Below are 15,729 nucleotides of genomic sequence, written 5' to 3' on the forward strand. Positions count from 1 at the left end.
TCTCCTGCTCTGTTAATGACTTGCAACATCCTGCATAAGCCTTCTGTGTGTGTTGAAAATACAATCTATAGAGCAGAGATACTTATAAAGTAAGATACTATCTGATTGAAAATGAAACCATTTTTTTTTCGTGTGAAGGCTGTTAGTCACAGCGAAGGTAAGTGTGTCTAGGGCTGGATGGACAGAACAAAGGTGATGTAACTACTAAATGGCAGCAAATTGAACAGTGAGGCTTCAGAAGCATGATCTATATACAAAAATGTCTTCAAGTTGTTTTGGTGACCATAGTATTCCTTTAAAGTGACAAACTTTAACTCTCGGTACATTTCTTTTCAGGTGTTTCCACCAGCAGAATTTATCCCAAAGAACATGACAAAAACAGAAATGCACAAAGCAAGATTATGAAGCAATCTTTCAAGGATCAAGTATTCAAATCTCCGAATCCTATATGTCTACATATGAGCTAGTAAACAAAAAAAATTCACATATTCTAAATGTGAGAAATATTTTACCCATCACTCAGCTCTTTTTAGGCTTCAAAGATTTCACACAGCGGAGATGCCATTCTCATGTTTTGTATGCGGGAAATGTTTTTTAACTAAATCAGATTTTATTATACATCAAAGAACTCACACAAACAAGAAGCCGTTCTCCTGTTCTGAATGTGGAAAATGTTTTGGAACTAAATCAGAACTTATGGCACATCAGAGAACTCACACAGGAGAAAAGCCGTTCTCCTGTTCTGAATGTGGGAAATGTTTTGGAACTAAATCGGTCCTTGTTAGACATAAGAGAACTCACACAGGAGAGAAGCCATTCTCCTGTTCTGAATGTGGCAAATGTTTTGGAACTAAATCAGGACTTATGGTACATCAAAGAACTCACACAGGAGAGAAGCCGTTCTCCTGTTCTGAATGTGGAAAATGTTTTGGAACTAAATCAGACCTTATTTCACATTTGAGAACTCACACAGGAGAGAAGCCGTTCTCATGTTCTGAATGTGGGAAATGTTTTAGCCAGCATTCACAACGTGTTAAACATCAGAGAACTCACACAGGAGAGAAGCCGTTCTCATGTTCTGAATGTGGGAAATGTTTTGCCTTTAAATCAAACCTTGCTAGACATAAGAGAACTCACACATTAGAGAAGCTGTTCTCCTGTTCTGAATGTGGGAAATGTTTTGGAACTATATCAGGACTTATGGCACATCAGAGAACTCACACAGGAGAGAAGCCGTTCTCCTGTTCTGAATGTGTGAAATGTTTTGGAACTAAATCAGAACTTATTTCACATTTGAGAACTCACACAGGAGAGAAGCCGTTCTCCTGTTCTGAATGTGGGAAAGGTTTTGGAAGTAAATCAGAACTTTTTTCACATTTGAAAACTCACACGGGAGAGAAGCCGTTCTCATGTTCTGAATGTGGGAAATGTTTTAGCCAGCATTCATACCTTGTTGTACATCATAGAACTCACACAGGAGAGAAGCCGTTCTCCTGTTCTGAATGTGGGAAATGTTTTGCCTTTAAATCAAACCTTGTTAGACATAAGATTACTCACACAGGAGAGAAGCCGTCCTGTTCTGAATGTGCGATATGTATTGTCAATAATCCAGAGCTTATTAGAAATCAGAGAACTTACACAAAATAGGAATTTTCTTTCTTTATTTTGTTTCTTTGATATTTGAGAACTCACACAAAATAGGATTTTTCTGATGTTCTAAAGTTGTAAAATGTTATAGTTACATACTGATTTTCGTGCATAGTTAGTGAAACAAGATTACAATGACAGTTTTGCAAATACAGGTTTGTCAATAACCAAGACAAAAGTAGTAGAAAACCTCATAAGAAGTGCCTCACTTTTGTTTGTGTAGAGATAGCAAAGACACGAGTATACAATGATATGGGTATGCTACTAGCAAAGATATTGCAGTAGAGTAAATTATGCTAGGCTAGTATGCTAGACTAGTGTAGATCCACAGTCCCTAAAGTAAAGGTCAGGTACAGAGGCTCGCTCAACCCATGGCAAATAGAAACAAGAGTAGAGGCCCAGTGTAGGCACATAGGAATATGAAGCAAAATATAATAAAGTATTGAGATAAATATATATATATATATATATATATATATATATATATAGTTCACTATCGCTCTCTCTAGGTATTGACTTGACTTTTACTGACAAAAAAGTCTATTTATCCCCAGTAGGAGAATAAATATGTCACTTTGCAAGCATATCTTAAAAATCCGGCCACTGCGCAAACTAAAACCATAAAAAGCCTTGCATCAAGTGGGTTATACAATGGTAATTCAAAGCCTCAATTAGTCCTACTTATACCCTTGTCACTATCCCCTGATTGTCTCTTCTGTCCCCCGATCCACTTCCCTCTCATCATCCCCATCCACTTCCCAGTGTGCAATCCAAGGGTGCCACATCCCCACATATTTTCCACGGAGGCCCCTAGAGAGGACCAGTGAAGTTCCTCCATTCCCCTCATTTCCTCCACCCGGCTTATCTATTGGGCAATGGAGGGAGGTTGAGTCTTCTGTCATAAAATGGATATCAGGGCATTTGCCTCCCCCAACAGGAACCATATGAATTTCTGGGTGCTCATGATTCTTGTGGAGTTTCGCCACCCTATCAGCACTTGTGATGGATGTGGCAAAGATGCCTCTGCCACGTGTTCCTGGAGAAGCCTGCTGGCTAGCCTCCTGCCCAAGGACTATGGGCCATGTAAAAAGACTCTGTTAGTGGGGTTTCCCTCTACTGTTCAGGAACCGAACAAATCCACAAACTAAAGACCACCCCCACAGCTTGTTGGAACTCTGTAAATAAGTGTGAAACCACAAGAGAAACACTGAACGAACACTGTCCTGGGTGGCCGCCATTTCGTATAGCCGAAGGCATGTGGTTGACCGTATCCCAAATGCAGGCCGCGGTACTTGGGCGTCGAGTGTCTGGAACTGATTTCGGCTAGGCACTCCCACGAACACCTGTGAAGATGGAACTGCTGCCTGTTCAAGTTTCCGACAACCCATACAAACATCGTTTGGGAAATCCAAACTACCTCTGTGAATCTCCCGAACCATCAAACTGATCTGAGTGATTTTTGTGAGGGTACTTTTGGGGTGTTATAGTGTAGATTTTTCTGTACCTAAGAGATTTAATTATATGTTTTTCCCAGACAGTTATCTCTCAGACACAGAGGATCATGTGAGAGATTACCTTGTATGTTTGTATTGGAAATCCCATGTACTGGCTTTTGCTTAAAGGCTGTGTGTAGTTCTGAATAAAACAGTCTACTCCCTGCATTAAAGGACCACTATAGTGCCATGAAAACATACTCGTTTTCCTGGCATTATGGTGCCCTCATCCTCAGGGTCCCCACACGCCGGGCTGGATGGAGAGGAAGGGGTTAAACTTGCCTCTTTCTCCAGCGCCGGGCGGGGAGCTCTCCTCCTCCTCTTCGGCTGAATGCGCATGCGCGGCAGGAGCCGCGCGCGTATTCAGCCAGTCCATAGGAAAGCATTCACAATGCTTTCCTATGGATGCTGGCCTCTTCTCACTGTGAAAATCACAGTGAGAAACGCGGAAGCCTTCTAGCGGCTGTCAATGAGACAGCCACTAGAGACTGGATTAACCCTAACATAAACATAGCAGTTTCTCTGAAACTATGTTTATAGAAAAAAGGGTTAACCCTAGATGGACCAGGCACCCAGACCACCTCATTAAGCTGAAGTGGTCTGGTTGTTTATAGGGGTCCTTTAAGCCTCAGCTCATGTGGGGGGAACAGCTATACTGCTCTTTTACTTGCTATGCTCTCTGCAGGAGAACTTTACCCACTGGGAGCTGGACCCAAGTGTTTGGTCCAGGGTGGGAAGAGGTGATGAGACCCCAGTCAAGCTGCAGTGGCTAAGGGGCTACAGTGCTTATGGTGTCCCAACGAAGTGCTTATGGTACTTGGCGATAACTAGGAAGCGTGTTTGGCGGAGGTACCCAATCTGGGTACCAGGTGGTCCGCCACAATGGGGTCATAGCAGGCATGCTTGGGAATATTCCCTTAATGACTTCTAGTACCCGTGTCCAAAATGGTCGAATCAGCAAACACTGCCACCATATGTGATATACTGTGCCTTCTTCTCTCCTGCATCTCCAGTACCTGTCGCTTACACCGGGGAAATGTGCATGTAGGAACAAGGGTGTCCTGTTGTCAGGGTACCTGTGGTCTCTACCTCCGAAAGAGGTAGAGACTTAGCTGTTCCTCCATCCAGACGGTCTGATGGCTCCCTTCCCCGCGGTCTATCCGGTCATGCTAGGCCGGCCGCGAAGGAGTGACTGCCTTTTACAGCATCTAGGCAGGAAGTAGTCATCAGGACACTCCCCCGGAACAACCTGTCAGTCAATGGCTGCAGGACCAATCAGGACGCCTTGGAGGCGTGGTTACTGCTCTGAACAGGGTATTTAACAGAGCTTCTTTCATTAGCTCATTGCCCTGTCGTGGTTCTAGCTTGTTCTAGTCACTCAGTGCTTGTGTATTCTATTATCCCTTTTGGTTTTGACCTGGCTTGTTTACCTTACTCTGCTTATCTCTGTTACCCTTGATTTGGCTTGTCTCTCGCTTACCTGTCTTCTGTTACCCTCGACCTCGGCTTGTCTTTGACCATTCTATACTGTACTACTTACGTTAGTCCGGCCATTCTAAGGTCCGGTATACGTATCTGGCTACTGTTTGTACTCTGCGTGTTGGATCCCTGTCCCGATCCTGACATTACGACAGGGCCAATGGATCCTGCAAGTACAAACAGTCAGCTGGCTGCTCCTGATCCTAGGTTTGAAGCCATGGATCACAGAATGGATCAGATGGCGCTTGCGCTACAGGCTCTATTAGCTTGTGCCAATAACCCACCAGAGGAGATACGGAATACCCCTGTTTCTCCTGTCGGTTCAGGTCTAGAGGTAGCCACAGTGGGTGCTTCTTCTCACATTACCCCCCCAGTACGCTATGGTGGGGCTCCTGAGAAGTGTCGTGGTTTTTTAAACCAAATTAGTATCCACTTTGAATTGCAACCTCGCTCTTATCCTACAGGGCAAAAGTAGGATTTATTATCACCCTACTCATTGAGAAAGCACTGAGATGGGCCAACCCACTATGGGAGAACGATAATCCATTAGTTTATAACTATAACGCATTTGTAGCTGCTTTTAGAAGAACATTTGACCCTCCAGGTAGAAAGGTTAATGCAGCCAGATTACTGTTGCGCCTGAGACAGGAGAACCAAACACTGGTGGATTATGCACTAGAGTTCAGGTCTCTGGCGGCAGAAATCAAGTGGAATGAGCAGGCGTATATGGATGTATTTTTGAATGGCCTATCTGATGTAATCCTTGATGAGGTTGCTACCAGAGAACTCCCTGAGAATTTAGAGGATTTAATTTCGTTCATCTCTCGTATAGATGAACGTCTAAGAGAGAGACAGAACACTCGAGAGAGGAACCAGAGACCTTCTTTTAGGTTTGCTCCCGCTGTTCCAAGTCCTGACTCCACGATATCTTTGCTTACTGAACCTATGCAGATAGGGTATACCCGCCTCTCTGAGGAGGAAAGACAGCACAGGAGAAGAGAGGGTTTGTGTATGTATTGTGGAGCCAAGGGTCATTTACTCTCGAACTGTTCTAACCGCCCGGGAAACGCTCGCACCTAAGTCTCTCTAGAGGACAGGCCTTGGGTGTTTCTATTTTGTCCTCTACTCCTGATTATAAAGATCACAGGCTTCTGCTACCAGTTTCCTTAACTTGGGGGAAGGAAGTAGTAAGGGCTATGGCATTGATAGATTCCGGTGCTGCTGAGAATTTTATCGACCAAGCCTTTGCTAGTAAGAACAATTTCCCATCCCAGCTAAGGGAGACACCTTTGGCCGTTGAGGCCATAGATGGTAGACCACTACTAGACCCTGTTATCTTTCGTGAGACCATACCCATTAATCTAAATGTGGGTATCCTACACGTGGAGAATTTATCTCTTCTGCTCATTTCGTCTCCTTCCGTTCCCATAGTTCTGGGGTACCCATGGTTGAAAAAACATAACCCTATTATCGATTGGGAGTTAGGAGAGATACTCTCGTGGGGCCAGGGCTGCCAGGATCGGTGTTTGTGCAAGGTTTCTCCATTAGCTAATATTAACATACCGGAGAATCCTACTCAGTCCACAGAAAGACAAATACCAGACCTTTACCTAGACTTAAGGGCAGTGTTTGACAAGAAGAATGCCGATTCTTTGCCTCCACACAGGTCATTTGACTGTAAGATTAAGCTTCTACCCGGCACTATGCCTCCGAGGGGCCATGTATATCCTTTGTCTGTTCAGGAAAACTCGGTTCTAGAGGAGTATATTCGGGAGAATTTAGAAAAGGGATTCATCAGGAGGTCTTCTTCTCCGGCCGGGGCTGGGTTCTTTTTCATTAAGAAGAAGGATGGCACGCTGAGACCTTGTATCGATTACCGAGGCTTGAATAAAATAACTGTCAGAAATGCCTATCCTATCCCACTGATTACCGAGTTATTTGATCGTCTTAAGGGCTCCAAAATCTTCACCAAGTTAGATCTCAGAGGGGCTTACAATTTGGTGAGAATCCAGCAAGGTCACGAGTGGATGACGGCATTCAATACCCGGTATGGCCATTACGAATACACTGTTATGCCATTTGGACTATGCAATGCTCCTGCAGTATTTCAAGATTTGATTAATGAGGTACTTAGGGAGTTTCAGCATGATTGTGTTATTGTTTACCTGGACGACATACTAATACACTCTAAGGAGATTGAGACTCACCATAGACAGGTCAGAAAGGTATTACACAAGCTGCTGCAACATGGTCTATATTGCAAATTGGAGAAGTGCAGTTTTGATCAGTCTCAGGTAGACTTTCTTGGATACGTGATTTCTGGGGAGGGTTTTAAAATGGATCCTGTAAAACTTCAATCTATTTTAGACTGGCCCTTGCCCAAAGGACTCAAGGCTATCCAAAGGTTTATTGGTTTTTCCAACTACTATAGGCGCTTCATTAAAGGATACTCCTCTATCATTGCGCCTATTACCAATATGACCAAACAAGGGGCTGATACTAAGTTCTGGTCTAAGGAAGCTCTGGGTGCTTTCAAGACTCTCAAGGAACTTTTTGCCTCGGCTCCCATTCTAGTTCATCCTGATACGACTCTGCCTTTCTTGCTCGAGGTCGATGCCTCTGAGACAGCAGTTGGGGCTGTTCTGTCTCAAAGGTTAGGGGTGGATAAACCGTTACACCCTTGTGGTTTCTTCTCTAAGAAATTTTCTGGGCCTGAGAGCAGATATGACATCGGGGAAAGGGAACTGTTAGCAGTCATTAAAGCCTTAAAGGAGTGGAGACATTTGTTGGAGGGGACCCTACACCCTATTACGATTTTGACGGACCACAAAAACTTGTCCTATATTGGGGAGGCTAAGCGCTTATCCTCTAGACAAGCTCGTTGGTCCTTATTCCTGACTCACTTCAATTATGTACTGACTTACAGACCTGGTTCTAAAAACTCTAAAGCCGATGCATTATCTCGCCAATATGAACCTTCTACTGTACCTGAACCAGTTCTTTCTTCTATAGTTCCGAAATGCAATATCATTGCTAATACGAATCTCAGGATTCATTCTCCATTACTGGCCGAGATCATTAAGTTGCAACATCTAGCACCTAAACGGACTCCTGCGGGCCGTCATTTCGTTCCTCCTGCTCTTCAACTGGAACTTTTACAGTGTTTACATAATAGCAAGATGGCGGGACATCCTGGTATTCGCAAAACTTACGCGTTGATCTCTAAGGACTTCTGGTGGCCTGCTTTACGGAGGGATACTGAGGAGTTCATCGCTGCATGTGAAGTTTGTACTAAAACCAAACAACCCCATACGCTTCCATGTGGATTCCTGCAACCCTTGGAGGTTCCAGAAAAACCATGGTCCTGTTTGGCCATGGACTTTATTGTCGATCTACCCATCTCTAAAAGACAGACTGTTATCCTCACCGTGGTTGACAGGTTTACTAAGATGGCACACTTCATTCCCCTGCCTAAACTCCCGTCTTCTCCCGAATTGGCAGAGATATTCGCTAAGGAGATTTTTCGCCTACATGGGATACCCTCTCAAATTGTATCGGACAGAGGCTCCCAATTTGTTTCCCGCTTTTGGAGGTCCTTCTGCTCTCAACTTGGTATTAAATTAAACTTTTCTTCTGCCTATCATCCTCAGTCTAACGGAGCTGCTGAACGTACCAACCAGAAAATTGAACAATATTTACGATGCTTTGTTTCTGAACACCAGGATGATTGGGTCGGTTTGATTCCTTGGGCGGAGTTTGCACACAACAATCTCGTTTGCGATTCTACTCATTCAAGCCCCTTCTTCATGAATTATGGTTTTCATCCATCTATTCTTCCTTCGGATTCCCCTTCCCAGGGGGTGCCGTCGGTTGATGTTCATGTTGCCAATTTGAGGAAGTTGTGGGATCAAACTCGACAAATCCTTGTGCACAACTCTATGTTGGTCAAGAAACACGCTGATAAACGTAGAAGGGCGGCTCCGGTCTTTGTTCCAGGTGATAGGGTATGGCTGAGCACGAGGAACATCCGTTTAAAAGTGCCCTCCATGAAGTTCGCTCCTCGTTATATTGGACCCTACAGGGTGCTGACCCGTATCAATCCAGTTGCGTATCGTTTAGCTCTTCCTAATACCTTACGCATCCCGAACTCGTTTCACGTTTCATTGCTGAAACCACTCATATGTAACAGATTTTCCTCCACAATAGCCCCTCCTCGCCCCGTTCAGGTGGAGGGTCAGGAGGAGTATGAGGTTAACTCTATTATTGATTCTCGAATCTCCCGGGGGAGAGTACAATATCTGGTTGATTGGAAGGGATATGGTCCTGAGGAGAGGAGTTGGGTACCTCAGGAGGATGTTCATGCTCCCCGTCTCCGCAGGGCGTATCACTCTCGCTTCCCATCTCGTCCCGGTTCATTCCGCCCGGTGGGCGTATCTGAGAGGGGGGGTACTGTCAGGGTACCTGTGGTCTCTACCTCCGAAAGAGGTAGAGACTTAGCTGTTCCTCCATCCAGACGGTCTGATGGCTCCCTTCCCCGCGGTCTATCCGGTCATGCTAGGCCGGCCGCGAAGGAGTGACTGCCTTTTACAGCATCTAGGCAGGAAGTAGTCATCAGGACACTCCCCCGGAACAACCTGTCAGTCAATGGCTGCAGGACCAATCAGGACGCCTTGGAGGCGTGGTTACTGCTCTGAACAGGGTATTTAACAGAGCTTCTTTCATTAGCTCATTGCCCTGTCGTGGTTCTAGCTTGTTCTAGTCACTCAGTGCTTGTGTATTCTATTATCCCTTTTGGTTTTGACCTGGCTTGTTTACCTTACTCTGCTTATCTCTGTTACCCTTGATTTGGCTTGTCTCTCGCTTACCTGTCTTCTGTTACCCTCGACCTCGGCTTGTCTTTGACCATTCTATACTGTACTACTTACGTTAGTCCGGCCATTCTAAGGTCCGGTATACGTATCTGGCTACTGTTTGTACTCTGCGTGTTGGATCCCTGTCCCGATCCTGACACCTGTACCACATGGCTACTCTTTATAAAACATCTCTCTGCGTGCAACACTAATAGAGTATTACATTGTACGTTCCATAATGTACTCCCAGTCCATTTAGCCCAGTATGGGGGGGAAGGGTTCTCAGGGGTATGTGTTTTTTTTTTTTTTAAATCAGAGCATAGAAGTACGATAGAGGTCTGTGCAGTCGGGTGCCTGAAGTGCACAACTTCTCAAAAGGGGTCAGGTCCCTGTCTTCCCAGGATGGTAGTATGTAACTCTTTAGATTAAATGGACAGCTGGGAATATAGCATCACCTCTAGGAGAGAAGCTGGGGTGCTGCCACTTCTGAGATCTATTAGGGCTGGGACACTGGAGCCTTTTATTACCCATTCTGTTATCATGTTCTCACTCCCAAGGAGGTGTTTGATGGATTACCCTCCCTTTCCTTGTTGGAAATTTGGGTTGTGGGCTATCGGACATAGAGGGGACGTCCCAGGAGACAGCTTACAAATGGTTTTAATTTTCCTCTGTTTATGGAGAATGTCGGCCAGAAAGGGGTGGGAAGTTGGCACTAGTTTACTTAGATGGCATGTTTGCCACGGTAAAGTCTCCAAACCACTTATCCTTGGTAAATGGATGGGCAGTGTCTAAAAGATGTATAATATTTTAGGCATGATAATCATCTTTAAGCCATAAATCCTCCCTATCGTTGACAGGTTTGAGAGATTCCCATCTGGCTAAGTCCTGTTTTACTTGTTCTAACTGGGTGGGGGAATAATTTGCCTTGTACAGGCCTTTTAGTGTCTGGGTAACGTTTATCCCTAAGTACTTGACTTCCTTCTTTGCCCGTTGGAAGCCTTATGTTTGGGTGATACCAGTTTAACTGCATTTGGGACTCCTACACCAAGCACTTCACATTTATCGATGTTTATTTTAAATCTGTTTTGATTAGTGATATTGGCCTGTAGCTGGCACATAATAAGGGATCTTTCCACTGTTTAGGCAATACTGTTATTGAGGTCCTAAGCATGGGTGCTGGTCCGTCCCACTAGTGGAGTTAAGTGCATCTAACAGTTTGGTAAATAATTTCCTCCCCAACTCGTATTAATATGAAAAGCCAAACCCATACCTTGCTAGGTTGGATTATCTTGAGTTGTCCTGACAGAATCCAGTTTTAGTGACCACTGTCTATTGTACTGCATATGCAAAAAGGTCACTAAATTCCCTCCCAATATTATAATTGCCAGATCTTTCAAGAAGTGTAATCTTGAATCCTTTCTAAATGATCTAAAAAACCTACCATGGCACAGATTATGCAAAAGATTATTCTAATAAGGTAGCACCTGTGAGAATTGGATATATAAAATAATCAATATATGAAATAAATATATAAAATAACTTAAGAGTCCAGGTAACTTGACACTAGTCCAAATGAGGTAGTTCAAAGTAGTAGAGGAGGGTCTTTGTGGAACAGCAAACTGGTTTTGATAGTGGTGGTGTTACGGAATAAAACTTGAAATCCAATAGGACATGTGAAGAATAAACAGAAAAGGAACTCCAATAGTATGGTGCGTATATACACTAAATGCAGAGGGTATATAAATAAAATATTACTCACAATATCCAGGGCTACAATCCAGCTCTGGTTTTGAAAGCGTGAAGTGGAACAATCCCCACTAAAGAATATATGAAGTTCTTCAAGCTTTTTATCTTGAGTAGCAGCAAAGTGACCCAACCCAGAAAATAAAAGGGTGTAAAATATAGTGCTCACTGTGAATGAGTAAAATATAAAAAATCTACTTACAATTTTCCGAGCAGACTCACTGCTCGGTATACAGTGTATGGGTGGTATAATCCCAACCTAGGAATTCTTTGTGCTTCTTGGAAACAACAACAAAAAAAAGAAATATGGCAAATATGATATGTAGCCAAAGAAATCCTTTATTAAACAGAAATATTAAAAAAAGGTTTCTAAACGCGTTTTGCCTACAGAGGCACCTTCAAGTAGAAACTGATCTGCATTAAAAAACATAGACAAGACAAGCAAGGGTATATAAAGGGTAACATTAATTGCAATGAGGTTTTGGCAAGGCTTCTGATTTTAATTAATTGCTGCAAGGTTTCTTTCATTGATTGATGTATTTCGTCTGAATTCAGACTCACACGCCATCAGGAGTCATTATAAGGCCATCACTACAGAATATTGTTCCAGTGTGGTTTCTCACTCCACCAGGAAATTTATATTCCTCTTCATCTGCTCCTTCCCGGTAACCGATTTTTTTTTTATTTTTTTTTTGAGTTGTAGGTAAAAATCTATGTTGTATACTGAAAAAGAGGCTTAGATAATCAATTAGGTATTCCTTTGTATTGTGTTCCATCTTGAGAAATACCTGGGTGTGGACAGTGATCAGCCTTTATTTCTGATTCCGGCCATCTTCTTTGTCTGGAAATCAACATATGTATACCAAAAAACAAGTAAAAATAGGCGCTAGTAAAAGTTGTCTTAAAATCTAAATGCAAATATCAGGAAATATATAACATAGAAATAGCTGCACCTTATAAAGTGTAAAGCTCCAACACAACACTCTTACAGTACAAAAAAATTCCAAAAATAAAGGTGCGCTGTGTCTTTAAGACCCAAATATCTAAAGTGCCAAATCTGCAATATGTGATAAAGTGCAAAAGTTTGAAAGTGCACTTTAAGTGTTAAACGAGATTATACATACATATATACGTCCTCTCCAATCGCAGTAAACATGTAAAAGGGAGAGACAAAAAACAATAATAGTGTAAATCTATTTAAAAACTTCTTAGTGTGGTATTTCTACAAAATTTAGACTCACAAGAATAGAGCAGTAATAGCCTGCTCTAGCTGTATCAGCTTCTTCTGATATTTCCTTTCCAAGGAAAAAGACTGCACGGACAAAAAAAATCTTTTTCATATATTTTAATGCCCAGCTTTCGAACAAGTACTCCACCTTCCTCTGTATGCAGCGAAAAGTCAAACGGAACAGGTCGTGTATACTTCGGGGTGTCGACAAAGTCCCTTAGTAATCCGCCGCTGTTCTTTCGCCGCTGTAGCTGATTTTGATTTCCGGGAGGAGGGGCCTCCAATCGTGCGTAACGTGGTGCGTAATTTGTGTGATGACGCGTTTCGCCGTACTCACGGCTTCATCAGATCTGTCCGTTCACGTCCTTTTCAGTCCTTTATACACACCTCCGTAGGTGTGTTCAGCTGATTGGCATCAACAATCTTTATTCTGAGCATTAGCATTATATACTTCTTAAATACAATTTTTTTTTATAAAAATCAACTTTATTTCAAATATAGAGTCTGTTAAAAATCTAATACTATAAAAGTCCATTGGCTTCAAAATATGGCCAATATTAGTGTATTATACTTCAAAAGAAAAAATAATGCACAAAAATACATTTAACATTTAAAGAAACAGTACACAACATTTAAAAACCTTATTTAGAAGTTCTGTCTTATTGCACACGATGAAAAAATATATTGAAAATTCTTTTCTGATAACTGTATCAAATATAAAAGGTAAATATTAGTGCATATACCCAAATAGTAGTACATATTTGAAAAATTGAATAAATATCTAAAAAATCATTTAAAAAAAATATTTTTTTTTAGTAAAAATGAAGGATTATTTGTTTCTTTTATCTTTTTGTAGGAAGCCTAAACTATTAATATATTAACCTAAAAAATTAAACAAATCAAATTCTATATTGAGCCCCCTGGGTTCTAAAGTTTTTAGTCTGTGGACCCATTGCATCTCTTTTTTACCTATATCTATGATGTGATTACCTCCTCGCCATGACTTCTTGACTATCTCTATCCCTAAAAATATTAAGCCTTTTGGATCCTTATTATGATATTTCTTAAAATAATCACAGTGTTTCTGCACATTTTAAGAAATATCATAATAAGGATCCAAAAGGCTTAATATTTTTAGGGATAGAGATAGTCAAGAAGTCATGGCGAGGAGGTAATCACATTATAGATATAGGTAAAAAAGAGATGCAATGGGTCCACAGACTAAAAACTTTAGAACCCAGGGGGCTCAATATAGAATTTGATTTGTTTAATTTTTTAGGTTAATATATTAATAGTTTAGGCTTCCTACAAAAAGATAAAAGAAACAAATAATCCTTCATTTTTACTAAAAAAAAATATTTTTTTTAAATGATTTTTTAGATATTTATTCAATTTTTCAAATATGTACTACTATTTGGGTATATGCACTAATATTTACCTTTTATATTTGATACAGTTATCAGAAAAGAATTTTCAAAATATTTTTTCATCGTGTGCAATAAGACAGAACTTCTAAATAAGGTTTTTAAATGTTGTGTACTGTTTCTTTAAATGTTAAATGTATTTTTGTGCATTATTTTTTCTTTTGAAGTATAATACACTAATATTGGCCATATTTTGAAGCCAATGGACTTTTATAGTATTAGGTTTTAAACAGACTCTATATTTGAAGTAAAGTGGATTTTTATAATTTTTTTTTGTATTTAAGAAGTATATAAAGATTGTTGATGCCAATCAGCTGAACACACCTACGGAGGTGTGTATAAAGGACTGAAAAGGACGTGAACGGACAGATCTGATGAAGCCGTGAGTATGGCGAAACGCGTCATCACGCAAATTACGCACCACGTTACGCACGATTGGAAGCCCCTCCTCCCGGAAATCAAAATCAGCTACAGCGGCGAAAGAACAGCGGCGGATTACTAAGGGACTTTGTCGACACCCCGAAGTATACACGACCTGTTCCGTTTGACTTTTCGCTGCATACAGAGGAAGGTGGAGTACTTGTGTGAAAGCTGGGCATTAAAATATATGAAAGATTTTTTTTGTCCGTGCAGTCTTTTTCCTTGGAAAGGAAATATCAGAAGAAGCTGATACAGCTAGAGCAGGCTATTACTGCTCTATCCTTGTGAGTGTAAATTTTGTAGAAATACCACACTAAGAAGTTTTTAAATAGATTTACACTATTATTGTTTTTTTGTCTCTCCCTTTTACATGTTTACTGCGATTGGAGAGGACGTATATATTTATGTAATCTCGTTTAACACTTAAAGTGCACTTTCAAACTTTTGCACTTTATCACATATTGCACATTTGGCACTTTAGATATTTGGAAATCAACATAGTTGATGTTAAGCATCAAGCATTTCCGGAGTCCAAGTTAGCCAATTTTAATATAGGATATGTAGCGGCACCCCGGTGTAGTAGGGGTTTACGCCGCTGAGAAGGTGTCCTTTCCCCCTCTAGATGAAGTCAGCTAAAGCATGACAGGTTCCCAGGAATTACGATCCAAGTAAGTAGCCATCCCCTCCAAGCACGAGACGAGACTCTGTGTTGAGGGTCAAAGTAGGAATAACGTTTATTCTGCAACTCGGGCTTTTATGCCGTACAACAACTCTTCCCCGTATCCGGAGGAGATAATACATTTACAGTGGGAGTCACTCCCACTGTACCGGGCAGAATATTTTACAATTATTACAGGTTTAATAACACACACAATATGTAACGAAAATACAATGTGCTACGTGTATTAGGGAACGGAGATCTAAGGGAACAACATACGTGAAAATCCCCTAGATCGGTTGGGCCGTTCGCTAGATACACGTTTGCACCAATTACGCAGGAACTATACAATATAAACAAAAACTCTCTTTTGGATCCGGTGTCTTTATTTCGGTACTTTGGATCCGTCGACCAGCATGGGCGTACGTTGTCGGTAAGGTCGAAATTCGTTGTGTGGAAAGTTCGGTCATTAGTCCATGCGGTCAAAATGGCCGCGACCCATTGTTCTCTCCACGTGGCGGTGTGTACCGTACGGATCCACAAGTACCCGAAATCCACAATAATCCACACACAACGGCAATTCTCCGAGATGGTATCTGTCACTCCAAAAGGGGTCTGTCACACGGCTCCCTCCTAGTGGTACACTCCGGCAGACCTGGATTGATCCTTTCGGATTAACTTAGGGATGACCGGAATTCACTTGTCCGGAGAATTGTCAAGTTGTCGAGACAACCCATCGGCGTTGCCATTTAGCTTACCGGGTCGATAGCTGATGGTGAAATTGTAC

General features: G+C 41.9%; 1 protein-coding gene across 2 annotated transcripts in view; it reads left to right on the plus strand.

Moving 5' to 3' along the window:
- The window catches only part of LOC134608377 (gastrula zinc finger protein XlCGF17.1-like), a 44,298-nt gene extending 42,648 nt beyond the window's left edge, over positions 1-1,650 (plus strand). For both annotated transcript variants that reach the window (XM_063451139.1, XM_063451140.1), the window contains one exon: positions 337-1,650. In XM_063451139.1, the coding sequence (XP_063307209.1) occupies positions 559-1,647 (1,089 nt within the window). In that variant the 5' untranslated portion in view covers positions 337-558 and the 3' untranslated portion in view covers positions 1,648-1,650. The remainder of the gene's footprint in view (positions 1-336) is intronic.
- The last annotated feature ends 14,079 nt before the right edge of the window (positions 1,651-15,729 follow it).

This window comes from Pelobates fuscus, chromosome 4 (assembly GCF_036172605.1).
Source record: "Pelobates fuscus isolate aPelFus1 chromosome 4, aPelFus1.pri, whole genome shotgun sequence".
Lineage (NCBI taxonomy): Eukaryota > Metazoa > Chordata > Amphibia > Anura > Pelobatidae > Pelobates > Pelobates fuscus.